Source organism: Delphinus delphis, chromosome 20 (assembly GCF_949987515.2).
Source record: "Delphinus delphis chromosome 20, mDelDel1.2, whole genome shotgun sequence".
In the NCBI taxonomy this organism is placed as follows: domain Eukaryota; kingdom Metazoa; phylum Chordata; class Mammalia; order Artiodactyla; family Delphinidae; genus Delphinus; species Delphinus delphis.
Window position 1 is genome coordinate 32,701,700 of NC_082702.1, and position 27,904 is coordinate 32,729,603.

The 27,904-nt window shown below is 42.5% G+C and overlaps 1 protein-coding gene across 3 annotated transcripts; it reads left to right on the top strand.

Annotated features, from left to right (window-relative positions):
• The first annotated feature begins 317 nt into the window (after positions 1 to 317).
• CFAP263 (cilia and flagella associated protein 263) lies at positions 318 to 27,885 on the top strand. Of its 3 annotated transcripts, XM_060000842.1 has the most exons (9): positions 318 to 481; positions 2,644 to 2,770; positions 3,753 to 3,914; positions 6,511 to 6,666; positions 7,639 to 7,719; positions 10,096 to 10,251; positions 14,696 to 14,803; positions 25,922 to 26,077; positions 27,408 to 27,885. In XM_060000842.1, exons 1-9 carry the CDS (start codon positions 381 to 383, stop codon positions 27,534 to 27,536), a joined length of 1,176 nt encoding a protein of 391 aa, XP_059856825.1. In that variant the 5' UTR covers positions 318 to 380; the 3' UTR covers positions 27,537 to 27,885. The 3 variants fall into 3 exon arrangements, with proteins under 3 accessions (XP_059856825.1, XP_059856824.1, XP_059856826.1); XM_060000841.1 differs by lacking the exon at positions 27,408 to 27,885 and having other exon boundaries at positions 25,922 to 26,404; XM_060000843.1 differs by lacking the exons at positions 25,922 to 26,077; positions 27,408 to 27,885 and adding an exon at positions 23,206 to 23,405.
• Positions 27,886 to 27,904: the final 19 nt, after the last annotated feature.

The window sequence follows — 27,904 nt, forward strand, 5'->3', positions numbered from 1 at the left end:
AGGTTGCTGCAAGGATTTTCATAAACCATGCTTAACACGGTGCCAAGGGCATAGTAAGTGCTGAGCAAACAGTAGCTGTTATTATCATCATTTTAAGAATTATTGTTGAAAAAGTGAACAGTGAACGCACTTACGTGTCTAGCCAAGGCCGGTAACCTCGCGGTGGTCAACGCGGCGCTGGGCGGGAGCGCTGGGCGGGGGCGCTGGGCGGGAGCGCTGGGCGGGGCCTCCGAAGCCCCGCCCCTCCACGCACGCGTCGGGTCGCCGTGGCAACGCACTGCTAGGTCGCAGCCAGAGTGACGCGTGGCGGCTCGCTCCACGGCGCTCTCGGCCGCACTCGGCATTAACAAGGGGCTTTGACGAGGGTGGCTTCGGCAGTGATGACGGACGAGGACTCTCAGACTACTGCCAGCGAGGCGCAAGCCCAGGATGAGAGCGAGCTGCCTGTTACCCAGCTGTGTGGGCTGGTGGAAGAGCTCAGGTACCAGCCTGTCGGCTTCTGGGGGCGGTCCCTCCTCAGCGTGTGGGCCCGGAGCGTGGTCCAGCACCGAATGCTCCTAGCCCGCATTGAACATTGAGGAAACTGAGACCCCCAAAGTGGGGAAGGCGCTTACCTTTGCTCTTTATTCCCGTGTTTCCACTGCCATGGCGCTATCAAGCCACTGATGGAGCCAAAAAAAGAAGGTGGTGCGAAGCCCAGAGGGTAATTGGTGAAGCCAGAGCTTCAGCCTGGTGGGTCTGTCTGGTGCCACACTGTGTGCTTAGCCGCTCCTCTACTGTGCGGCGGCAGCTTGGACCAGGTGACCTCTAAGCCCCTTTCCAATGCTAAGATTCTATGCTAAAATTAATGTGGCAGCAGATAGAAAGGAGGCTATTGAGATGTTTTTAGTATGAAACAACTTATATCTGAACCTGAGTATAAGCATGGAGGTGGACAGCAAAGAAGGACTAGCTCAATATTCTGTATTTTTAGCAGTCTGTTTTAGTATCTACTATAGCAAGTAAATTGGATGTCAAGATTCCATGATGTAGTTGAGGTTAATTGTACAACTTACTGGTCTCACACAGAATATCCTGGCCTGGCAGCTGAATAGGTGTTACTTCAATATATTTATAAATAGTTTAGGTCAGAATTGAGGTATTATTGCTAAAATAGCTACAATCTTTTGAGTGCTTATTATGTGCCAAGTATTTTGCATATATTACCTTATAGAATGGCCCATAACCCTAGAAGGTTGGTGAGGAAACAGACACAAAAGTTAAGTCACTTTCCTACAGTCACACAACTAGTCAGTGGTAGTGCTAAGATTAAGACTCGGGTGTAACTCCCCAGCCTACATTGGGAACATGACATATGCTGAAAAAGAAAGATGCTTTGATATATTGGGCTTTTCTGTTGATCCTTTCCCACTAATCTTAAAATTCAGCCAAACAGAGTTTTCAGCTCAATAAACAGATATTCAGCTCAATAATGTATGCAAATATCAGAGCTGTTCTCTCTCATATATACATTTACATACATATGTGTGTATTATACACACTCATATTAGAGCATACATGTACGTTACATAAATTAAAAGGGTCATAATCTTGGCATATACAGAATAAGCTAGGTTTATTATCTCTAGTTGTTTAAAAACCATCTATTCAAAGCTTTTCCACCATTTATAATAGACTTCTAGTGGATGCTTCATCCATTGCGTGCTGGAAATGAAAGAGGCAAGAAATATAAACTAAAGGAAAAACCTCCGAAGATTGTGGATGTGTGTAATTTCAAGAATTCAGTAGTAATTCAGAAGGAAACTCACAAATGGGTTAGAAGATACTTGAAGAAGAAACTTGTAGCAATTTAAAATATATAGGCATGTCTCACTTTATTGCATTTTGCTTTACTGCACTTTGCAGATATTGTGTTTTTTACAAAATGAAGGTTTGTGGCATCCCTGCATTGAGCAAGTCTATTGATGCTGCTTTTTCCAACAGCATTTGCTCACTTCGTGTCTCTGTCACATTTTGGTAATTCTTGCAATATTTCAAACTTTTTCATTATTATTATATTTGCTATGGTGATTTGTGATCAGTGATTTTTGATGTTACTATTGCAAAACGATTATGACTCACTGAAGGCTCAGATGATGGTTAGCATTTTTTTAGCAATAAAGTTCTCAAAGTAAGGTATATATATATTTTTAGACATAATGCTATTGCACACTTAGTAGACTACAGTATAATATAAACATAACTTTATATGCACTGGAAAACCAAAAAATTTATATGACTCACTTTATTGCAATATGTGCTTTGTTGAGGTGGTCTGGAACTGAACCTGGAATATCCCTAAAGTATGCCTGTAATCCCAGTGCTCTGAATTTTGTGGCTCATTAGATGTATTTTAAAAATATATAGAATACTTAAATTGCATTTACTGTGTGCCAGACACTGACCCAAAGTCTTTGCATTTCTTATCACAACCCTCGATGATAGGTGCTGTTATTATTCCCATTTTACAGATGAGGAAAGTGAGGCACCAAGAGGTTAAATATCTTGCAAAAGGTCATACGAAGCTAGTAAGTGTTAAATACTAGTTATCTGGGGTTTAAACTCCTATTGGTGGAACTTACTTAGGCACCTTCTGTCTTGCAGCCACGGAAACTCTGCTCTCAAAACTGAGACAGAGATGTTTGAAAAATATTACAATAAATTGGAGCCCAGGGACCAGCGACCTTCACAATTATCAGAAATTAGAATGTCAGGAGCAGAAATTGCACAGGTACACAAGAGAGATCTAAGAATTCTTTTATTCTGTTTGTCCCTTTAGATGCAAGTGGTGTTTGTTGTCCATTTTTGGTGTTCCCTCTTGGCCAAGTGGCATATGACTTTCTCACTGTTCTACTTTTGATTCTTCCTTCCCCTTCAAGGTTTCTCTTTCAAATGAGTATGAAGGGAATCAGGTTCAACTCACAGTGGATTGACCCTCACAGAATATCTTAGTTAATTTGAAATAACTCCCTTCATTCTGGGGACCCAAACGTGTTCAAGGCCTGGCCAGCCACAGACAGGAGTGAAGATGGGCCTGGTGTGGGCACTGGAGAGTTCCTCCCTCATCTAAAAGGGCCAGCCAGACAACCTGGTATTGCCAGAGCAGCTGATTTTTCAAGAGAAGCTGGAAATCTGGATTATTTTGGTAGAAACCTCTGATTTTCAAATGTGGGTAATTAATTTCTTTTTAATTTAAAACTGTGTATAGGTCTATTTTTTTGAGGGCCAAACAATGTCATCTTCAGGTCCACACATTCCCTGGGCCACCTGCTTTTGCCCTTTGGCTTCAATGCCTAGGAAATCCAAAATTCTTGTCTTTTTGGTTTTTGCTGAACACCGTGGCCCCCGATGCAGTTTCTCTTCTGTGTTCAGTTTGGGCAGCACTGAGCTCCAGGTTTTCTCTGACACTGACTTGAGTGCTAGTCTATAGCAGGTTCATGGTTTTCCCACCCTCAAGACACTTTCCCTTATTTATTTTCAGTTCATTGTCAAGCATAGGCCTTTGAAGTATTTGGCACGGTGCCTTAGGTTGACTTGTGAAATGAACATCACCTCAGGCCTAATATCCAGAATCCTTTCACATTGAATTGGTTCTCTCTGGATGTCATTCAGAGCGATTTCTAGCAGGCCTGAGTGGTCGTTTCGATGCCCACCTTAGGCTGCTTTATTGCCAATTCCTATTTGACAATGGCTTTGTTTTTCTTGTGTTACAGTTACGAGGCAGGCGTAGATCCAAATCCCGCGTAAGTCTGGAACGTGTAACAGGCCTCAGCGTGGACCAAAAATTGAAGCTTGTGCAAAAAGAGCTGGACGACACAAAGAGTGAAATAAGGCACATAAGGGCAAATGCCGAGAGGGACCTGCAGCATCACGAGGTATACCTTCCTATAGGCTGTCCTCCCTGGGCTCCCCGTTTCCGCCTCAGCAAGAAGTACCTATAGTATGTTCATACAACTGTTGGTGCTTTGAGAGAAACACAAGTAGGGTAAGATAAATTGAGGACCTACCTTTAAGGAACTTACCACCTGCTTGAGGAGATATCAAATTTTAAACTCTTTAAGATGAAAAATTTCAAAATACACAAATGTAGAGAAGCTAGCACAGCGAACCCTTATGTATTCAACACCCACACGTAACAGTCATAAATGCATGGCCACTCTTGTTCCCTCCGTATCCCTACCAACTTCCCCCTCGTAATAGGCCACTGGGCTATTATGAAGTGAATCTTAAACATATATTTATCTGTAAATATTTCAATATATGTCTCTAAGATATGGATTCTTTTAAAAAAAAACCCATAACCATAATTACCATAAATGCCCTTAAAATTTATAATAATTTCTTAATAATAAAATGGGCTGGAGGTTTAAGTCAGTGAGTTGGGTGAAAAATCCCTTGTCACCCTCCATATGCAGCATCCATGACCATGGTTCATGTCTTGTTGGAGGCCACTGCAATCAGTTTTCCTCCAGAGAAGAAACATCGCTGTTAACTTCATTGCCCATGGGATGAAGTTGTTGGCTTGCATTTGGTAGCCATGTTGTATGAAAAATAGATATTTCTGTTCTATTTCTAACTTTTTCCATTTCTAAATGGAGGCACGCACAGAATCACACTCATTTCCTTGAAAGAGATGGATCAGTGGACTCATGTCTCCATTGATAGAATCATCTGTACTGCATAAACCTATCCTTCTTTCCCTCTCTCCCTCTCTCCCTCCCTCCTGCCCTTTCCCCTCTCTTCTTCTTTCTCTTTCCAAACATGCATCGTTGAATTCTAACATGTTAAAGGAGGTCAGGATGTGGTAGCTTTGTCCTGCCATGCTAGACTGTGTGATTAAACATCACGATGTGGGCTAGAGTGGTCAAAGAAGACTGTGTTGAGGAGGTGGGGCTGGACATAGGACTTGGCATGGCCTTGAAGAATGCTGGCATTTGTTTAAGGAATAGGAAGACAAGGGCACCCTAGGTAAGGTGAATGACATGAACAAGGAAGTGGAGGTAGGAATGAACATGGCAAGTTAGGACCTTGAGGAGGCTGGTGTGATTAGAGAAGAGGGTGCTTTGGGGGCTATGGTAGGAAATCAGGTCGAGTAGGGCTGTGAGACCTTGAAAGCCAAGCAGAGGGGCTTCTCTCTGATGTCTTAGAAATCAGGACCCCAGTGAGGATAACTGAGCAGAAGAGCGATGCATAGGAAGTAGCATTTAATGTGGATGGATGTTCTGGCCTGTGAAGATGATGGGAAGGGAGGAGGCTGGGGCCAGACGCCAGCCGGAGAAGGAAGATACTTTTGCTTCTTGGTGCCCAGTGAAAAAGCCTGAACAAAGATGATTTGCTCTGCAGCTACTCATTTCATTCTTTAAAATAATGTATGTGTGTTTGTGTTTTCTTATTTAAAGACAATCTCTGTTGTAGCAAAATTTAAACATACAGGTAAGCTAAAAGAGGAACATTTGAAAACATCCACAGTCTTACCACCTAAGACTTGTATTTGGCTCTTGTATTTTTCTCCTAGAATTTATATTATTTTCTATGTGTGTATGAATTTCTTTATAAAAAGGTATCATATTATTTTATAAACCATACTTTTCACTTAATAATATCTTTCCATATCAATACATAGATTCATTTATAGCATCTTTTTTAAAATTACAGAGTGCTTCTTTGCCTCCCCACTAATCCATCTTTCCAGATATGACTGTGGTTAATGTTTTGGCATATAGCCTTCCAGATATTTTATATATATATGATATTATATTAATGTTATAATTTTTAATGGATAAATAATGTTTCAGATATGGAAATACATATTTCTGGAGATACTCAAGGCCCTGTTTTTTTTGTTTTTTGTTTTTTTAAATCTACCCTCATCACCTCTTTTTTTTTTTTTTTTTAATTTATTTATGTTTGGCTGCGTTGGGTCTTCATTGCTCCTCGTGGGCTTTCTCTAGTTGCGGTGAGCGGGAGCTACTCTTCGTTGTGGTGCGCGGGCTTCTCATTGCGGTGGCTTCTCCTGTTGCGGAGCATGGGCTCTAGGTGTGCGGGCTTCAGTAGTTGTGGCACGAGGGCTCAGTAGTTGTGGCTCGCGGGCTCTAGAGCCCAGGCTCAGTAGTTGTGGCACATGGGCTTAGTCGCTCTGCGGCATGTGGGATCTTCCCGAGCCAGGGCTCGAACCCGTGTCCCCTGCATTGTCAGGCAGATTCTTAACCACTGCACCAGCAGGGAAGTCCCAAGGCCCTGTTTTTGTTTGTTCTTCCCCTTTATATCGAGACTATAACTTTTTTGAGGCATGCTTTTAAATAATAATATTCGTATTGTCCAATTTGTATCTTAAGGATATATTTCTAAGACTAAGAAGAAACGTTATGCATTGGGACACAAATAGGTCACCCAATACGTGTAGGTTTCCTTAGACGGCTATATCCTTGAGAAATTTTGTAAACTGTTCTCTCTTTGTGCTGGCTCCCCCAGGCTATCGTTGAGGAAGCTGAAATTCGGTGGACCGAAGTTCAGAGAGAAGTGCATGAGTTTGAAAAAGATATTCTAAAGACCATATCCAAGAAGAAAGGGAGTATTTTGGCCACTCAGAAAGTGATGAAGTACATTGAGGACATGAACCGCCGGAGGGTGAGTGGGCAGGAGGTTAGAGCTTAGAAGGGGAAATAGATTCATAGAACGATGACACAGAAGTGGCCCACGTGAGGCAGCCCCACTCCATTTGGTCCACTGTAAACGCTGCCCACATATGCAGATTTTTTGTGTCCCTCACAGCATGTGTGTCTTAAAATGCAAGTTTATCAAGTCTAAAATCAGTCAGGCAGGATGAATATTCATAGTATCTCAGACCGTATGTAAGTCCCCTACATAGGAACCTTCAAGTTGCGAACTGTCAAAGATGTGAACGTGCGTTATAAACCTACAGTACAGTACTATACAGCTGATTGTGTTGGTTGGGTACCTAGGCTAACTTTGTTGGACGTACAAGCAGATTGGACTTACGACCACGCTCTCGGAATGGAACTCGTTCGTATGTAGGCGACTTACTGTATTTTGCTGTTTGTTTCAAGATCTGATGTTATCTTGAGAAAGGTGTGAGTCTATCTAGTCAGGTGACTACATGGCATGCGACAAGTAAATCTTAATTTCTTTGAGTTCCATTATTGTAAGAATGAGACATAAAATGCTCCTTCTTTTCCAAAGGTTTTGTAGCATGTCAAACTTTGGATCCTGGAGATAGGTAGAGTCACTAACTGTAACATGCTATATGTAATAAAAATTATGTAAATTACCAAGAGAATAATAGACCAAAGAATCATAAATCATTTTGTCAGTAAAGGCCCCTATACCTAAAGATATACCCAAGTTATCTTGAATTTAAAATCAATAGAAAATTTGTATGGAGCAGACCCAGTTTCCTCTGCTTTTTGATCATGAGTAAAATACCATAGCAACACCAGCTTGAGTAGCCATAAAAGACTTAAAAAAAGGTGACAGAATGTTAGGGCTCAAGGTTTAGTTTTGCAGCCCCAGACCTGCCAACTTTTCAAGCCAACAGGGAAGAAGAAGAGCAATGGATTAAAATTTGCTTTTATTTTTCAGGATAATATGAAGGATAAATTATGTTTGAAAAATGCCTCTCTCAAAGTCCAGAGGAAAAAGATGCTTTTACAATTGAGGCAGGTATGTGGCTTTGTCTTTCTTTTTTTTAAGGTTACTGTGGTGGGTAGAACAACGTCTTCCCAAAGATGTCCACGTCCTAATTCCTGGAGTCTGTGAGTATGTTACCTTACGTGGCATAAAGATGGTGCAGGTGTGATTAAGTCAAGGATCTTGAGATGGGGAGTTTATTGTAGATTATCTGAGTGGGTCCAATGTAATCACAAGGGTCCTGATGAGAGGGAGGCAGGAGAATGAGAGTCAGAGAAGATTTGGTAATGGAAGCAGAGGTCAGAGTGATGCACTTTTAAGACAGAGGAAGGGATTGTGAACAAAGGATGCAGGCTACCTGCAGAAGCTGGAAAGGGCAAGGAAACAGATTCTCCTCTTGAGCCTCCAGAAGAAATGCAGCCCTGCCAACACCTTGATTTTAGTCCAAAGAACCATTTCAGACTTCTGACCTCATGAGCTATAAGATAATACATTTATGTTGTTTTAAACCCTTGAATTTGTGGTCATTTGTTACAGCAGCGACAGGAAACTAATACAGTTTCTGTGCTGGCAAATCTGTAGATGGAGTTGGCTTGAATTTAAAAGACCCTCATGACATACTTATTGACCCTTTTGGGGAATGTGGCCGGGTGGCACAGTTAGTAGTATGCCTTGGTAAGTCTTTGAACAGCTGACCTTAAAGGCTCCTGATTAAAGGCGGTAAGGCAGACATGGCACAGGGCCTCTAGAAAGTGGTTACATAGCTCCATCCTCTTTTAGCTCAATATTTTTGTTATTAATTCATTATATGGGTGCTGATGCATGTGCATCAGAGGTGGCCACTGTCAGTGACACAGAGTTGGGCAGGAGAATTAAGATGTCTGGGAGTTACTGCTTGATTGACTTGGGATCCCAAAGGCTCAACAGGCTGGGACAACTTTAACACATGAGGTGACTAAGGACAAACGTAAGGTCCTCCACTTTGATCCTCCCAAATATCTGCACAGGTGCTGGGTGGCTTAGTCATGGAGAAGCTGATAAAGTCCGCTCAGCTGGGGGCAGTGCTGCAGCCTAGGCTGCACTCCACAGTGCCCTCCAGAAAAGAGTGGTCTCACTGCACTCTGTTCTGAGTAGCCCACCTGGAGCACTGTGTCTCAGGGAGAGTGCCACACGTGAAAGAATCTGTAAACTAGAGTCCACGTAGGAGAGGGAATGGAGAGCAAGGGGAGAGAAAGCACGTCAGAGGACCTGCAACTGATGGGGCCAAGGAGGAGGAGCCCACAAGAGCCATGGCTGCTGACTCCGAGTGCTCTGGTCGCTGCGGGGAAGAGAACATACTGCTTGGGAGGGCCCCCAGGGTGGAGCTGGGTTGGGGTGAAAGTGTCAGCCAAGGAGAGTTGAGTTCAGCGTAAGAAAGAACGTGGCCCCAGCTGAGCTGCCTCCTGATACTGAGTTCCTAGTTCTCTGGACTTCATGCAAGCTCAGGCATCCTGAAGCGTGAGAGGGGAAGCAGATGGATGACCTTTAACCTGAAAGCCATTGCTACACAGAGATGACACTGATGTGGTCCTGCCCTCGCAGGCTCGCAGGCTAGCAGGGAGTGGTGATGGTGAGAAAAGGCATGGATGCATAACTGCCATACAGAGGAAACAGTGGCAGGGACCAGGAGCCACAGCCTCAGGAGCCTGCGGGGAGGGAGGGCTTGCCCTCTGGTGTGGAAGATGGGCTGGGAGCATTTGAGCTAGAGGGTGGGTCAGTTGGGGCTTAAGGAAATTGTTCTGTTGTTTCGGGGAAAAGGGAAGAAGATGCCTTCTAGGAGGTAGTACAGCATGAGTAGCACATGGGGATGGGGAACAGACCTGAGTTTGGCTCTTGTGTACCACAAATGTAAGATGGCACAGACCTGGTGGGGCAGGTAAGGTGGGACCAGGGCTGGGGAGTGAACCCGGTGCACTGATACACCCCCCATGCAGAAATGTCATGGGATCAAAGGAAGGACGTTTATGGGCTGCTTGTCCTGGGTTTTCCAGGTTAAAAACAACTTTTAAATGGCCTTTCTTCCTACACAGCCCTGTTTAGGCACCACTTCCTGGGGAAAGCCTCCCTGACCCAGCCTTCTATTCTCTTCTGGGCTGGCTGAGGGGCTTCTGTTTGCCCTCTGCCCCTGTGTGTCCCTCTACACCACGCTATGACCTGTCTGTGAACTGTCATTGAGTATGGGAGTATCATATTTACTCAGATCTCTATCCCTGGACCTAACACCATGCCTGGCACCAAGCAGATCCCCAATCCAAGTTTGTTGAATGACTGAATGATGACTGACTTCCAAAAGCTCACTAGGAATTGCAAGGTGCGAGCCATACATTCAGAAGTCACAACCTCACATCGTTTCCTCTCTCTGAGCTGTAGAAGGAAGAGGTGGGAGAGGCCCTCCACGATGTTGACTTTCAGCAGCTGAAGATCGAGAATGCTCAGTTTTTAAAGACAATTGAAGCAAGGAATCAAGAACTGATCCAGCTGAAGCTGGTATCCAGAAACACCCTGCGGATCCTTAACGCGTACAAAGTAAGGTCCGCGCTGGTCCTCCGGGCTTCCTGTGCCTACCTTTCCAGCCACAGAGAGGTACTAGGGCACCACTGTTGTTTCACTGAGAGCCTAGGCGTCCTTCATTCCCCTGTTGCTCTCTGATTTCTCCCGACGAAGCCATGTCTCCTGAAATACTCCGGATGTCCCCACAATCCTGGCTGCGCATTAGAACCATCCAAGGAGCCTTTTGTTTTTTTAAAGGTTAGACAGACTCTCTAGTCCAACCCTGACCAATTGAATTAGGGGGTGAGGGCCATGCATCTTTTTTTTTTTCCTTAACTCCCAGATGATTTTTATGCACAGTGAGTTTTGATAACCAGCCACATTTAGGGCCCTGTTTAATTTAGTGTGTGAAAGCACTTCCTTGCTTAAAACCCTGCAAAGGAAATCATCTTAGCTATAAAGCAGAAATCTACTAAATAATTCCTCATCCACACAGAACCGTTTTTGTAGAGAAAGAGGCACTATTGATAATTAAGCAGAAACTGTGGGTATGAGCATGGCCTGTCCTCGGCAGACCAGGCTGCCTGGTGACCCTGCTGGCAGCTGTCTGATGCAATAGCTAACTGTGGGCCCGTGTATCCTGCCCACTGGTCTGGGAGCTAAGGATGGTTTTTACAGAAGAACATTTGCAACTGATTTGATAGAGGACACTCCCTTTGAAACCCAATTAAGCAAAATTGATTTCTCCCTGAGAAATTTCATTCTCCTCAATAGTAGACCTGCATTCCAAAATATTATACTTGATTATTTTATTTTGAATTTTATCAATAAAACATTTGTGGAAATTTGTTTTCTCTCTTGTTAGTGTAGGTAATTACACAACATGCTCAATTTTGCCCCTTGGCCTGCAAAGCCTAAAATATTTACTATCTGGCCTTTTACAGAGCAAGGTTGCTGACCCCTGGCCTAGTGTCTAGGTGGCAAGAGCGGCCACGGGCTTAGGTAGCTCATAGGTAAGCTTCATTTGGCCCACACAGTGTCATTTAAAAATGTGAATTCGAATGTGTTTAGACTAGGTTTATGTTTGTCCAGCATTTTCCTTTTACAAATGAAAAACCGAAGGCCGAAAGAGGCAGAGTAATTGCCGGATTCAAGCAACATGTTTGTGACAGAGCTTGGACTCCTAGTCCAGTGCGTGTCCCACCTCACCCAACTGCCTTCCCCTGGCATAACATGTGTACACAAGGCCGTGCTCACATTCTGAAATTCATGTGTCCAACTGGAGAGCCTCGAGGTACGTGGTATGTACCTCGAGGTACATTGGACCTTGATCTTATTCTGAGAAATCAACTGAGTGGCACAGGGCCAGTCTGGTCTTGTGGGGGAAAGCTAGGGCTTTGGAGTGGAGCTGCTGGTTTATAAAATGCAACAGCTAGGTCCAGGGCTTGCGCTGCTTAGGACATCTAAATGCACAGTGCCTGTTGATTGTGACACCCAAACAGCGGCAACGCAGGCCACGGTGGGCAGAATGGGAGCCATTCCGGTCAGAATCCCAGGGGCCAGCATGCCTGTAGGCCTGTTTAGAATAATAGCAAGCAGATGGTGGAGCTGGGACGAGATGCCTGCTGGAGTCCTAAGGTGACACAGCGAGGGGCTGAGAGAGAAGCAGGCTCACTTTTCCGTGTCTCAGTTCTCAGGCCTCCTGGGGGAAACGGGGCCCAACAACTGTGGGTTGTAGAGTCCGGCCTCACCTGGGTTTGAATGGGGACTCTACTGGGGACTATGGGCCGATGCGTCGCCTCTCAGAAGCAAGTTTTTGTGACTTACCACCAGGACAGACCTCTGGCTGGTCTGTGATGTGTCCCTGGCGCTGAGGACAGGGCCTGGCCAAAGCAGGTGCTCAGCATGTATTGTCAAAAACTGCTAAAAATTCAGGTGTATGTTTAGGGGATGGAAGGGTGGCAGGAGGGATCACTTTCATATAAATGTCAAACACCCAAATATAAGACCTCATTTAAAATATATAGAATAATTTTCCTCTATTGCCAAATGTACTGAGTACTTACGGTATGCCAGGCACACGGCTAAGTGCTGAGGGTACAGCTGTGAAGGAGACAAACATGGTCTCTTCTCTTCTATGAGTTTTATGAGTGGGTCTCAGTCAACCCTTTTTCTCTGCTATGCCTTCAAGCCCTGCCTGATGGAGGCTGATAGAATATAAGCACGTGACTACAGCCTTGAGGTGTCGCTCTTAACTGACTGTAAACTAGTGATCCGTGTATAAACTAGTGATGCCTTGTGTTAGATAGAATTCCAAGATGTCCCCCAAGACTCCCCGCCCCCTGGTGTATTCCCCCTGCACAATGCCCAGGGCTCTGGATACGACGGATTCTGTTATTAGGTTCCATTCTGCTCTATGATTAGATTAGATTAGAGGGCACCCTTGACCTTGAGATGAGGATATTATCCCAGTGGGTCTGACCTAATCACATGAGCCCTTTGAAAGTAGACAGTTTTCTCTGGATGAGGAAGGCAGAGATTTGAAGCATGAAGGGAATTCTCTGGATGAAAACTTCTCCATTGCCGGCTCGAAGATAGAGGGACCACATGGAAGGGGTCTGAGGGCGGCCTGCAGGAGCCGAGGGCCACCTCCTGCTGACAGCCAGAAAGAAAATGGAGAGCTCGGTCTTACAACTTCAAGGAAATGCTTCCCACCAACAACCTGTGAGCTTGGCAAGGACCCCAGGTCCAGATAAGACCCAGCCCTGGCCCACACGGTGGGTCGCTCCCTGGGCAGAGAATCCAGCCACACTGTGCTTGGACTTCTGATCTATAGAAACTGTGAGATAATAAATGTGTGTTACCTTAAGCCACAAAATTTGTGATAATTCGTTCCACAGCAACAGAAAGCTAACATGCCTTTTCAGAAGTAGCTGCCTCAATGACCATCATCCGGTTCAGGATCCCAAATTACTCCATTACACCTCCTTGAAGGCCCCGCCCCAGCAGAGCCAGGGGCTGCCTCGAGCTTCCATTCTTTCCTGCCCTGTGTCTCTAACTGTCTCTCTAAGTTGTTGGGTGAATGACTGTTTTCCCTCTGCTCTCCTTTTCTCCCACCTGACTGGCTGGTGTGCAGTGAAGACCTGTCCTGCCTTCCCTTCCCCACAGCTGACCCCCTCTGCCTGGCCTCTTATCCACTTTTGCTTTCCTCAGAAGAGCAACTTCATGCAAGATGTGGAACAGGAAATGAGCCTTAAAGAAGGGATTGGAGAGGAGAGGAATGGGGAGGGAGGTGGCCCCAGGTGCTCTCAGTTCCCCCAGGCAGGTGGCTCCAGGCTTTTCTGCCGGGTCTAAGATTTGATACCTTCGGGCATTGCCCCAGTACCCTCCTTTCCCCGGCTCCTTTTGGACCCTCCTCTCCCAAGGCTCTTTCCTTAGCTTGAAATGTTCTTCCCACCCCTCTTACCTAGACATAGTTGACTTCACCTCTCTTTTTCCAGCATCCCTTCCCACAGGGAAACCTTCGGGACCAGTGCCCATGCACTCTTGGTGCTTGGCACAGTTGCAGTTTGGCATTTCTTCTTGTACCTCCGTCAGGGCTGTGAGCCGGCCTCTTGGTGGCCGGGCCTAGGTTGTTTTGCCGACCAGTGCCTGGGTAGGTTCTCAGGGTTTGTTGGCCAGCCCCCTGGAGTCACTGGCTTCTGTCCCTCAGCCCCCTCCTCCTCAGCCAAGCAGAGCACATCCCAACTCCCCCAGGTTGACTCTTCACCATTAGTAGATGGAGGTCCAAAGGGGGCAAACCTAAGAAGCAGGGGCCAGGGAGGAGCTGGTGAGGGGCGGCAGCAAAAGATGCAACAGGAAGCTGTGGAGCAGCTCCTGCAGAAACTCTCCAGCACCAGCATGCCCAGTCCTCATAGGCTTTGGAGACAGTGGTGGAGTCCATGGGCTGTGAAGTCCCGCTGCCTGGGATCAAACCTGGCTCCCCCTCGTCTCTGTGACCCTGGGGAAGTTGTTTCACCTCCCTAAAAGTCAGCTCCCTCACCTGTACAGTGGGCTCACAGTAGCATCCACCTCTTCATCCAAGTGAGGTAGTGATGGCGGCCGTCTGCCGTGGGTTCTCCATGTGTCAGGCACTGTGCTCAACACTTTACCAGGTTTGTCTCCCTTAAGCCTTTCTACAACCCTACAAGGCAACTAGCCCTAGTTAAGAGAGGTTCTCTTAGTAAGTGGTGGGGTGGGATTTGGGCCCAGGTGTATCTGGCTACTTTGCAGGTGAGGACAAGCCTCCCGAGGTCCTCTCCTCCCCTGCCACTTAGACACCAGGATTCTGAAAATCTGGGCAGCCATGAGAAGGGCAGGCCCAAGTTCCTGGTTGGTCCTTCTAGTCTCCTGCTTAATAAAGAGCTGTTTGTATGTCTATCCTTCCTATAGTTCTAAGCAATCATCTTTGCTCAAGACTTGCTGTGTTGTTATGTTTCAGAGCAAGCTACACCGAGCCATGGAAATGTCCGTCGATCTGGACAAAGAGTTGTTGTTGAGAAAAGAGTTACTCGAAAAAGTTGAAAAAGAAACCCTGCAAGTAGAGGAGGTAGGAGAGGGTAAAACATACTGTTTCTGGTGTTTTTCTCCTTCTGTCTGCAAGGGCTCGGGTCAGCGTTCACCACGATGTAGGCCACCTTGGTTTTTGTGTAGAAAAGCCTAGATAATAAAAACCAAAATAGCTCTGGGCCATCAAATGAGAAAGTGGCCCCTGGAGGCTCCAGTCCATGGTGTTGCATTTTACTGCCGGGTTAGAATCTAGTGTCAGAAATCATGAAATCATCTAGAAACTACGGAGTCCAGATGACTCTCAAGAATTCCTTAAGTGACCCATAAGGTACCACATTCAAAGTGTAGTGTATTCAATCTGGCAAAAAAAATGTATGATGCATGTAATAATGTAACTGATATGAGAAAAAGAACACATGGCAAAATATAACTTTCTGTGTAAAGGAGAGAAAGCTCTTTAAACATGGAGCTCTCATTCGGTACGGCAGATGCTCAGATGGCAGACCTGTGACCTCTGTCCCAGGCCCACTCCAGGGCCTGTGGTCACCATGTGAAAATGTGTGGTGTCATCTGAGCTCCCGATATCTGCATTGGGATTGAGTGCTCTCATTATTTTGTTGAACACATAGAGTTGAATTTCCACCAGTTACACGCACCTAGGATATGACTTAAAGGAGACTTTGAGGGCAAGGTGACGGAAAATGAACCCTGGACTTGTATTCAGAAGGCCTGGTATCAGGTTTGTGTTGCCAGTCTCTAGCCTTGAGCAAGCCTTTGAATTAGACAGAACTGTTTCCACGTCTGTGAAAAAGACGTCACAGCCCTTGTTGCAGTAATCAGAAAGGACGATGCTTTGTCAACCTCTTAAAGCCATTATTTCAGTTATTACTATCATTGCCTTGAATGAGCCTGAAGTGTCCCCAGCAGCATGTGTGGCCCCAAACCTGCCTACAATGGCCAAAAAGCCACAGGATTACTACATCTGACTCAGTTTTGCCATGGCATCCACATCATATCTTTGAAGGAGAACCAGTACCCTTTGCAAAAAAGTTGGTCTCGCTGCAGAGTGGCCGGTAACAAAGGTGAAGCAAAAGTCTGTGTGCTCTCTCCATGCAGAATTCCTGTGGTATTTCTTTGTTTGGGATGATATTTATTAGATTACAAGTAAAACATGAAATCAATTTTTAAAAGCCCAGCATTCACTACTTAGTATATTTTCATTTTCTTAACTTTTTAAAAAACAGCTCTGTTGGGATATAATTCATATATGAAATAATTTACCAATTTAAAGTGTACATTTGAGTGGTTTATAGTATATTCAGAGTTGTGTAACAATCAGCATAATTATTTTAGAACATTTTCGTCACCTCAGAAAGAAACCCCGGACCAATTAGAAATCCTCCATTTCACCTCACCTCATTCCCACCTTCCAGCCATAGGTGACTACTAATCAGCTTTCTGTCTCTGTGAATTTGCTATTTGTCAACCTTTCATATAAAAGGAATCATACAGTGTGACCCTTTAACTTTAATAATATTTTCAAGATTCATGTTATAGCATGTATCAATACTTGTTTCTTTTTATGGCTGAATAATGTTTCCTTGCATGTACCACATTTTGTTTAATCCATTCATCAGTTTGATCGATAGTTGTGTTGTTTTTGTTTTTTGGCTATTTTGAATAATGCTGCTGTGAACATTCATGTACAAGTTTTTGTGTGATTATATGTTTTCTTTTCTCTTGGACATATAGCTAACAGTGGAACTGTGGGTTATATATATGGTACCTCTAGGTTTAACATTTACAGAACTGCCAAACTCTTTTGCAAAGTGGCCACACCATTTTACATTCCCATCAAAAATGTACATGTGTCACAAAGTTATTTATTTTATTTAATCCTTATAATAAACTTGAGGCAAGTAACATTTTTATCCCCATTTCATTGTATATATAACTTCAGACACAGAAATCTTAAGTTTACTTGTTCCAAGTCTCACCTCTATTACGTGCAGATCAGCAATTCAAACCCAGGCTCAGACTCTTAGATCTTAATCACTTGATTTATTCACAGCCATGAATCTGCTATCCTGTAGTCATACATGAATCCCTTCAACAATACTTATGTGCCAAGAATTGCTATGAATAAAATGATTAAGATTAAAAAAATGTATGCATGTGACATTCACAGAAAGATAGACAAGATGAAAAGGCAGAAGGTTACATACCATATGAAGGAACAAGATAGAACCCCAGAAAAACAACTAAATGAAATGGAGATAGGCAATCTTCCAGAAAAAGAACTCAGAATAATGATAGTGAAGATGATCCAGGACCTTGGAAAAAGAACAGAGGCAAAGAAAGAGAAGATGCAAGAAATGTTTAACAAAGATCTAGAAGAATTAAAGAACAAACAAACAGAAATGAACAATACAATAACTGAAATGAAACATACACTAGAAGGAATCAGTAGCAGAATAACTGAGGCAGAAGAATGGATAAGTGACCTGGAAGACAGAGTGGTGGAATTCACTGCTGCAGAACAGAATAAAGAAAAAAGAATGAAAAGAAATGAAGACAGCCTAAGAGACCTCTGGGACAACATTAAACGCAACAACATTCGCATTATAGGGGTCCCAGAAGGAGAAGAGAGAGAGAAAGGACCCTAGAAAATATTTGAAGAGATTATAGTTGAAAACTTCCCTAACATCAGAAAGGAAATAGCCACCCAAGTCCAGGAAGAAGAGAGTCCCATACAGGATAAACCCAAGGAGAAACATGCCGAGACAAATAGAAATCAAATTGGCAAAAATTAAAGACAAAGAAAAATTATTGAAAGCAGTAAGGGAAAAATGACAAATAACATACAAGGGACCTCCCATAAGGTTAACAGCTGATTTCTCAGCAGAAACTCTACAAGCCAGAAGGGAGTGGCATGATATACTTAAAGAGAGGAAAGGGAAGAACGTACAAACCAGATTACTCTACCTGGCAAGGATCTCATTCAGATTCGATGGAGAAATCAAAAGCTTTACAGACAAGCAAAAGCTAAGAGAATTCATCCCCACCAAACCAGCTCTACAACAAATACTAAAGGAACTTCTCTAAGTGGGAAACACAAGAGAAGAAAAGGACCTACAGAAACAAACCCAAAATAATTAAGACAATGGTCATAGGAACATACATATTGATAATTACCCTAAATGTGAATGGATTAAATGCTCCAACCAAAAGACACAGGCTTGCTGAATGGATACAAAAACAAGACCCATATATATGCTGTCTACAAGAGACCCACTTCAGACCTAGGGACACATACAGACTGAAAGTGAGGGGATGGAAAAAGATATTCTATGCAAATGAAATCAAAAGAAAGCTGGAGTAGCAATACTCATATCAGATAAAATAGACTTTAAAGAATGTTACAAGAGAAAAGGAAAGACACTACATAATGATCAAGGGATCAATCCAAGAAGAAGATATAACAATTATAAATATATATGAACCCAACATAGGAGAACCTCAATACATAAGGCAACTGCAAACAGCTCTAAAAGAGGAAATCGACAGTAACACAATAATAGTAGGGGACTTTAACACCTCACTTACACCAATGGACAGATCATCCAAACAGAAAATTAATAAGAAAACAGAAGCTTTAAATGACACAATAGACCAGATAGATTTAATTGGTATTTATAGGACATTCCATCCAAAACCAGATAGATTACACTTTCTTATCAAGTGTGCACGGAACTTTCTCCAGGATAGATCACATCTTGGGTCACAAATCAAGCCTCAGTAAATTTAAGAAAATTGAAATCATATCAAGCATCTTTTCTGACCAAAACGCTCTGAGATTAGAAATCAATTACAGGGAAAAAAACTTAAAAAACACAAACGCATGGAGGCTAAACAATACATTACTAAATAACCAAGATATCACAAAGAAATCAAAGAGGAAATCAAAAAATACCTAGACACAAATGACAATGAAACATGATGATCCAAAACCTATGGGATGCAACAAAAGCAGTTCTAAGAGGGAAGTTTATAGCTATACGAGCCTACCTCAAGAAACAAAAAAAATCTCAAATAAACAATCTAACCTTACACCTAAAGGAACTAGAGAAAGAAGAACAAACAAAACCCAAAGTTAGCAGAAGGAAAGAAATCATAAAGATCAGAGCAGAAATAAATGAAATAGAAACAAAGAAAACAATAGCAAAGATCAATAAAACTAAAAGCTGGTTCTTTGAGAAGATAAACAAAATTGATAAACCATTAGCCAGACTCATCAAGAAAAAGAGGGAGAGGACTCAAATCAATAAAATTAGTAATGAAAAAGGAGAAGTTACAACAGACACTGCAGAAATACAAAGCATCCTAAGAGACTACTACAAGCAACTCTGTGCCAATAAAATGGACAACCTGGAAGAAATGGGCAAATTCTTAGAAAGGTATAACCTTCCAAGACTGAACCAGGAAGAAATAGAAAATATGAACAGATGAATCAGAAGTAATGAAATTGAAACTGTGATTAAAAATCTTCCACCAAACAAAAGTCCAGGGCCAGATGGCTTCACGGGTGAATTCTATCAAACATTTAAAGAGCTAACACCCATCCTTCTCAAACTCCTCCAAAAAATTGGAGAGGAAGGAAAACTCCCAAACTCATTCTATGAGGCCACCATCACCCTGTTACCAAAACCAGACAAAGATACTACAGAAAAAGAAAATTAGAGACCAATATCACTGATGAATATAGATGCAAAAATCCTCAACAAAATACTAGCAAACAGAAACCAACAACACATTAAAAGGATCATACACCATGATCAAGTGGGATTTATCCTAGGGATGCAAGAATTCTTCAATATATGCAAATCAATCAATGTGATAAACCTTATTAACAGATTGAAAAAGAAAAACTATATGGTCATCTCAATGGGTGCAGAAAAAGCATTTGACAAAATTCAACACCCATTTATGATAAAAACTCTCCAGAAAGTGGGCATAGAGGGAACCTACCTCAACATAATAAAGTCCATATACAACAAACCCACAGCAAACATCATTCTCAATGGTGAAAAACTGAAAGTATTTCCTCTAAGATCACGAACAAGACAAGGATGTCCACTCTCACCACTATTATTCAACATAGATTTGGAAGTCCTAGCCACGGCAATCAGAGAAGAAAAAGAAATAAAAGGAAACCAAATTGGAAAAGAAGAAGTAAAACTCTCCCTGTTTGCAGATGACATGGCACTATACATAGAGAATCCTAAAAATGCCACCAGAAAACTACTAGAGCTGATCAATGAATTTGGTAAAGTTGCAGGATACAAAATTAATGCACAGAAATCTCTTGCATTCCTATACACTAATGATGAAAAATCTGAAAGAGAAATTAACGAAACACTCCCATTTACCATTGCAACAAAAAGAATAAAATACCTAGGAATAAACCTACCTAGGGAGACAAAAGACCTGTATGCAGACAACAATAAGACACTAATGAAAGAAATTAAAGATGATACCACCAGATGGAGAGATATACCATATTCTTGGATTGGAAGAATCAATATTGTGCAAATGACTGTACTACCCAAAGCAATCTACAAATTCAATGCAATCCCTATCAAATTACCAAGGGCATTTTTTACAGAGCTAGAACAAGAAATCTTAAAATTTATATGGAGACAAAAAAGACCCTGAATAGCCAAAGCAGTCTTGAGGGAAAAAAACGGAGCTGGAGGAATCAGGCTCCCTGACTTCAGACTATACTACAAAGCTACAGTAATCAAGACAATATGGTACTGGCACAAAAACAAAAATATAGATCAATGGAACACGATAGAAAGCCCAGAGATAAACCCACGCATCTATGGTCAACTAATCTATGTCAAAGGAGGCAAGGATATACAATGGAGAAAAGACAGTCTCTTCAATAAGTGGTGCTGGGAAAACTGGTTAGCTCCATGTAAAAGATTGAAATTAGAACACTCCCTAACACCATACACAGAAATAAACTCAAAATGGATTAGAGACGTAAATGTAAGACCGGGCACTATAAAACTCTTAGAGGAAAACATAGGAAGAACAGTCTTTGACATAAATCACAGCAAGATATTTTTGATCCACCTCCTAGAGTAATGGAAATAAAACCAAAAATAAACAAATGGGACCTAATGAAACTTAAAAGCTTTTGTACAGCAAAGGAAACCATAAACTAGATGAAAAGACAACCCTCAGAATGGGAGAAAATATTTGCAAATGAGGCAACTGACAAAGGATTAATCTCCAAAATATACAAGCAGCTCATGCAGCTCAATATCAAAAAATCAAACAACCCAATCCAAAAATGGGCAGAAGACCTAAATAGACATTTCTCTAAAGAAGATATACAGATTGCCAGCAAACACATGAAAGGATGCTCAACATCACTAATCATTAGAGAAATGCAAATCAAAACTACAGTAAGGTATCACCTCACACCAGTCAGAATGGGCATTAGAAAATCTACAAACAACAAATGCTGGAGAGGGTGTGGAAAAAAGGGAAGTGTCTTGCACTGTTGGTGGGAGTGTAAATTGATACAGCCACTATGGAGAACAGTATGGTGGTTCCTTAAAGAACTAAACATAGAATTACTATATGACCCAGCAATCCCACTATTGGGCATATACCCAGAGAAAACCATAATTCAAAAAGACACATGCACCCCAATGTTCATTGCAGCACTATTTACAATAGCCAGGTCATGGAATCAACCTAAATCCCATTGACAGACGAATGGATAAAGAAGATGTGGTACATATATACAATGGAATATTACTCAGCCATAAAAAGGAACAAAATTGGGTCATTTGTTGAGACGTGGTTGGATCTAGAGACTGTCATACAGAGTGAAGTAAGTCAGAAAGGGAAAAACAAATATCGTATATTTATGCATATATGTGGAGCATAGAAAATGGTACAGATGAACTGGTTTGCAGAGCAGAAATTGAGACACAGAAGTAGAGAAAAAATGTATGGACACCAAGGGGGGAAAGTGGCAGGGGTTGGGGGTTGTGGTGTGATGAATTGGGCAATTGGGATTGACATGTATACACTGATGTGTAGAAAATGGATGACTAATAAGAAAAAGAAATACATGAAAGCTGAGTGGAAATATAAAGAAAATTCCTAGAACTTAAAAAAAGAAAATGGGGCTTCCCTGGTAGCGCAGTGGTTTAGAGTCCGCCTGCCGATGCAGGGAACACGGGTTCGTGCCCTGGTCCGGGAAGATACCACATGCCGCGGAGCGGCTGGGCCCGTGAGCCATGGCCGCTGAGCCTGCACGTCCGGAGCCTGTGCTCCGCAACGGGAGAGTCCAGAACAATGAGAGGCCTGCGTACTGCAAAAAAAAAAAAAGAAAAAAGAAAATGTACGTGTGAGTGTTCCAATTTCTGTTCATGTTCACCAACACTTGTTATTTTCAGGTGTTTTTTTTAATGCTGTCCTAGTGGGTGTGAAGTGGTATTTCATTGTGGTTTTGATTTGAATTTCCTTAATTACTGATGACATGAAGCATCTTTTCATATGCTTTTTGGCCACATGTCTATCTTTTTTGCAGAAATGTCTATTCAAGGCCTTTGCCCAGTTTTTTTTTAAAATAAATTTATTTATTTTATTTATTTATTTTTGGCTGAGTTGGGTTTTTGTTGCTGCGTGAGGGTTTTCTCTAGTTGTGGCGAGCGGGGGATACTGTTCGTTGTGGTGTGCGGGCTTCTTGTTGCAGTGGCTTCCCTTGTTGAGGAGCACAGGCTCTAGGTACACAGGCTTCAGTATTGTGGCACACAGGCTCAGTAGTTGTGGCTCACAGGCTGTAGAGCACAGGCTCAGTAGCTGTGGCACACGGGCTTAGTTGCTCCACAGCATGTGGGATCTTCCCAGCCCAGGGCTCAAACCCGTGTCCCCTCCATTGGCAGGTGGATTCTTAACCACTGTGCCACCAGGGAAGTCCCTCCTATGTCTTTTCTTAAGACTTTTATAGGTCTTAAATTTAGGTTACGATCCATTGTGAGTTACTTTGTAAATGGTGTGAGGAAGGGATCCAAAAGCTGAAAGAAGAAAGGAGATGCAGTATGTTCATAGAATTTGTTACATTAACCTTGCTTTACCACTTGTGTGGTTCTCTTCACTGCTTCCTGTAGATTTGAGTTACCATCTGGTGTTATTTTCCTACTCAAATACAGATTCATTTCAGCCTGCTTTTGTGCTATTATTGTCAAATATATTACATTTTATATGTTATAGGTCCAATATAAAATTATATACATATTGTTTTATGAAAATGCTTTTTAAATCAGTTAAAAGAAGGAAAGTATGCAATTATGCTGTTTTTTTTATAATTATCTACATAATTACCTGTGTTTGTGCTATTTGTTTTCTTGGATGTAGCCTTGTTCTACAGAAGTAAAGTGCTATTTTCATCACATCATATCAAGGGAGCATCCTGTCCACAAGACTTTTCATAGCTGATGTTAACTTTGATCACCTGGCTGAGATGGTGTTCCACAGGTTTCTCCACTGCAAAGTTACTCTTTCCCACTTTTCAGACTTTACTCTTTAGAAGGAAGGTCCTGTGTGCAGGCCACGCTTAAGAAGTCGGGGTTATAAATTTTTTGGAATTCTTCTCTGTGAGAGATTTGTCAATTCTACCCCATTTGTTTATTTTAAAAAATATTTATTTATATCAGCATCAATTCATGAATATTAATTTTATATATTGGTTTATAATCTAACGTTATTTATTTTGTTGCTCCCATTGTTCCAGTTGGATTTTGAGAGCTCTTTCAGTCAGGTTCTGTGTTCCTCTGGTATATCCCCATTTTTGTGGGTGGTTATTGTTGTTGTATGTGTTTTGTTTTGAGCACCTCTTTCCTTTCTGGAACTAGAAGATGCTCCAGGCTCTTCTTGTATATTTCCTGCCCCAGTCCTAGAATTAGCCATTTCTCCAAGGAGTCTTAATATCAGAAGGAGCTAATTTTCTTAAAAGATAAATGTCTTATAAATTAACAAGAAAAATCTAACAAAAAATAGGAAAAAACTGGGCCAAAGATTTAAACAGAAAAGCTAAAAAATCTCAAACATATGAAAAATGTTCCTCTTTGCTCATAAGGAACAGAAAATAAAAGCTATAATGAGGTACCATTTTCCCTCTGTTAGATTGACAAAGATGAAAAAGTAAGATTGTGTTGCAAGAATGGAGAAAACAGGCAGTCTCAAACATTGCTGCAGAAGTATAATGGGCTTCACCATTATAAGAGAAGGCAAGTTAGCACCATTTACCGTACATACACATATGCTTAGGGCAGGGTTTCTCAACCTAGACCCTACTGACGTTTCGGGTCAGATAATTCTTCGTTGTGGGGGCCATCCTGTGCTTTGCAGGGTGTTTAGCAGCATCCCTGGCCTCCACCTACCCTATGCCAGTAGCACTCCCCTAATTGTGACACACAAAAATGTCTCCAGACATTGCCAGATGTCTCCTGGGGGCAAAATAGCTTCTGGTTGAGAACCACTGCCTTAGAATAAGCAATTTCACTTTCAGTAGCTTATCCTACTGATATATTGTACTTGCATTTTTACAAAATGATGTATACCCAGAAAATTTGTAAGCACAGCACTGCTTGTTGTAATAGCAAGAGATGGAGAAGCTCAGTGACTGTTGGTGGGGACCTGTTAAAGTATAGTACATCCATACAATGGAAAATTATGAAGCTGTTAAAAAGAATGAATAAATTCTTTATGTGTTGATACAGAAGAATCTTCAATATGTATTGAGTGGAAAGAAAAAGTTGGATGAATGAAAGTGAATAGAATTGGCTACTCTTTGGGTCAGAAAGGTAAACATATATGTTTGTATGGATATAGATTTCTAGAAGGATGCGTGAAACCTAAAAATAGTGTATGCTTCTTGGAAGGGGACCTGTGTGGCTGGGGACAGGGGTGGGTTGGGAGCTTGTCACTGTGTACTTCTATACCATTTGAATTGAATGTATTGCCTATTCAAAACAATTGTTAAAAGGACAATGCTAATTCAAAAAGCCACTCAGAAGAAAAAGACTAGTTAATTTTACTGTATAATGATTTTTGAAAATGAAATGTAAAAAGACAGAGTCCTCAAAAAATTGAATAATCATATGATCCAGCAAGTTGTCTTCCAGGTATATACCCAAAATAATTGAAAGCATGAACTTGAACAACAGGTATTTGTATACCCATGTTTGTAGCAGCATTATTTACAATAGCCAAAATGTAGAAGCAACTCAAGTGTCCATCGCCAGATGAGTGAATAACCAAAGTGAGTTGTATATGCATATAATAGAATATATTGTTTTATTTATATTATTTTAAGGATGAATATTATTCATCCTTAAAAAGGAAAGAAATTTTGACATGCTACAACATGGATGAACCCTGAAGACATTTATGCTAAGTGAAACTAGCCAGTCACAAAAGGACAAATATTGTATGATTCCACTTATATGAGGTACCTAGAGTAGTCACATTCATGGAGACAGAAAATAGAATGGTAGTTGCCAGGGCCTGTGGGGAGGGGGTTTGGGGAGTTAGTGTTTAATGGGTACAGACGTTCAGTTGGGGCAGATGAAAAAATTCTGGAGATGGCTGGTGATAAAGGTTGCAAAACAATGTGAATTGTTCTGTGAATGCCACAGAACTGTACACTTAAAAACGGTTAAAATGGGAAAATTTATGTTATGTGTATTCTGCCAAAAAAAAAAGGCAGGAAAATGAATTGAAATTGATCTAATCAAAGTATACTTAAATATATAATTTTTCCAAAGCAAAAAAAGCCCCTAAACAATCAAAAGTAAAGCATATTCCTTAATAGAGGAAGGAAGGGAGGAAGGAAGAAAGGAAGGAAGGGAGGGTAAAAGACTGTTTTAGACTTTACTTAATGTTTCTAAACTGGACGAAAATGTCACGATCTGTAAAGAAAAAGAATCTTGTGATTTCACCCACTCCTTTGAAAATGTAAACATTATTTTTAGAACTACATTGAAACTGGGGAGAGATGCCAGGGCCAGTAAGTCCCAGGAGGCTAGAACTGCCAGGGAGCCCCACGTTTAATTGGTCCTTCCCAACACAGGACCAGGCCAAGGCCATGGCTCTGAACAAACAGCTCCGGAAGCAGCTGTCTGAGTTCCGAGTGCCACAGGTGATGATGTATGTCCGGGAGAAGATCCGAAACAGTGACCTGGAGAAGGCCATCGGGATGTGGGAGAGGAAAGTGGAGATTGCAGAGGTGAGTTACAGGAAGTCCCAAGACCCACGATATCTTATGGCCCTCACATTTTTGTTTAGGATTTTGTTTGCTGAGGTAAGAATACAGGATTTTAGACACGTAATACCTGTGAGAAATCTCAGCCGTTGCTTCGACTCTTACACCAAAATAAAGACGGCTTCTTTTTTTTTTTCTTCCTTAAAGTTCCTTTTTTTTGTTAGGGACAGTCTTTTCAGGTTATCAGGAAGAGACTCTAGTAATGGTGTGTTTTTAGTTGCTTGTTTTCTTATTGATCTCTGGAAGCTTCTGAATCCCTCTCCCAACCATTGATAATTTAGTGATTGCTATTTTATACATGGAGAAGCCAGTTTTTAAAAATTGAGATAATAATGGATTTTTTTTAAGATGTTGGGGGTAGGAGTTTATTAATTAATTAATTTATTTTTGCTGTGTTGGGTCTTGGTTTCTGTGCGAGGGCTTTCTCTAGTTGTGGCAAGCAGGGGCCACTCTTCATCGCGGTGCACGGGCCTCTCACTATCGCGGCCTCTCTTGTTGCGGAGCACAGGCTCCGGACGCGCAGGCTCAGTAGTTGTGGCTCATGGGCCTTAGTTGCTCCATGGCATGTGGGATCCTCCCAGACCAGGGCTCGAACCCGTGTCCCCTGCATGAGCAGGCAGATTCTCAACCACTGCGCCACCAGGGAAGCCCAATAATGGATTTTAATATCACTCAGAACCCGATTCCATGCATTTACATATTTGCCATGGGTTTTTGATGTTGACTAACCCCATAGCCTTTTCATATGGTACAGTGTGCACAGAAGCACCCTTGCCCCTTGTAAGCCATGGAAGAGAAAAAGGAAAAGTGCAAATGATAGGCTGGCATCAAAAAAAAAGGAAAGCACCAAGACTGCCACAGACCAGGTTGCACACTGAGGGCACTTAAGACATCCTTAGGGTAGCTTAAAAACCCAGTCAGGTCACTTGGGAAACTTGGCATTCTCACATCTAGACCCCAGCTCCATTTTCCACAGTGCGTTTACCTGCCCTTCCAGTGGTCACTTGGCAGCAGGAAAGTAAATTAGGATCCATACTTGGGCCCATCACATCTGGGGCTAAGAAGTAGCAAAGAAGTACAGAAGGAACCTGCAACTTCTCACTTTATGGAACAGAGACAAGCTCTAGAAGAGTCTTCTGGATGCCCCAAGGTGGCCTGCGTCCGCCGCACGCATGCAGACACTGCCCCATATACGAGGTCATCCATACCATCACAGGGCTAGATGCGGTAGAATAGGCACAATCCGTTTGTCCCAAATGACCTTCTTCCTCCTCCCCCTTTCTCCCTTTTGCAGATGTCCTTAAAAGGCTACCGCAAGGCTTGGAATAAAATGAAAATCACCAATGAGCAGTTGCAGGCAATTTGCCCCCTGGGAAATAGCCAGAGGGAGGCGACGGCTGCCGACCAAAAAGTGATCCATTAAAGTAATCAGCTCCTCTCTAGTCATGGGGTCCTCTCACTGTTCCCTGTGCTGGCTGGTGTCCCCAATTCTCCAGCCAGGCTGCTGGTCACCTCCCAGGCCACATCGGTCCCCGGGGAGTGTTTTCACAGCCTGACTCCGGGAACCATAAACACTGAAAGAACCACAGGGCACTCTAATGGTTTGACACTTGTTAGCCCACGTTTAGTTCACAAGCACACATGAAAATGACCTTCCTGCATGTGAGAGTGGGACAGAGGAGGGAGACCCCCCCCCAGTCTGTACTGTGGGCCTGTCCGTGGCAGCCCAGCTGTGCAACTCTCAAAAAGAGACACCAAAGCAGCGTGGTGAATGCCTGGCACTCAGCATTC

Coding starts and splice junctions, on each gene's coding strand:
- CFAP263 (XM_060000841.1), top strand. CDS start 381: ATGACGGACGAGGACTCTCAGACTACTGCCAGCGAGGCGCAAGCCCAG. Junction 482..2,643: donor GGGCTGGTGGAAGAGCTCAG/GTACCAGCCTGT, acceptor TCTGTCTTGCAG/CCACGGAAACTCTGCTCTCA. Junction 2,771..3,752: donor CAGGAGCAGAAATTGCACAG/GTACACAAGAGA, acceptor CTTGTGTTACAG/TTACGAGGCAGGCGTAGATC.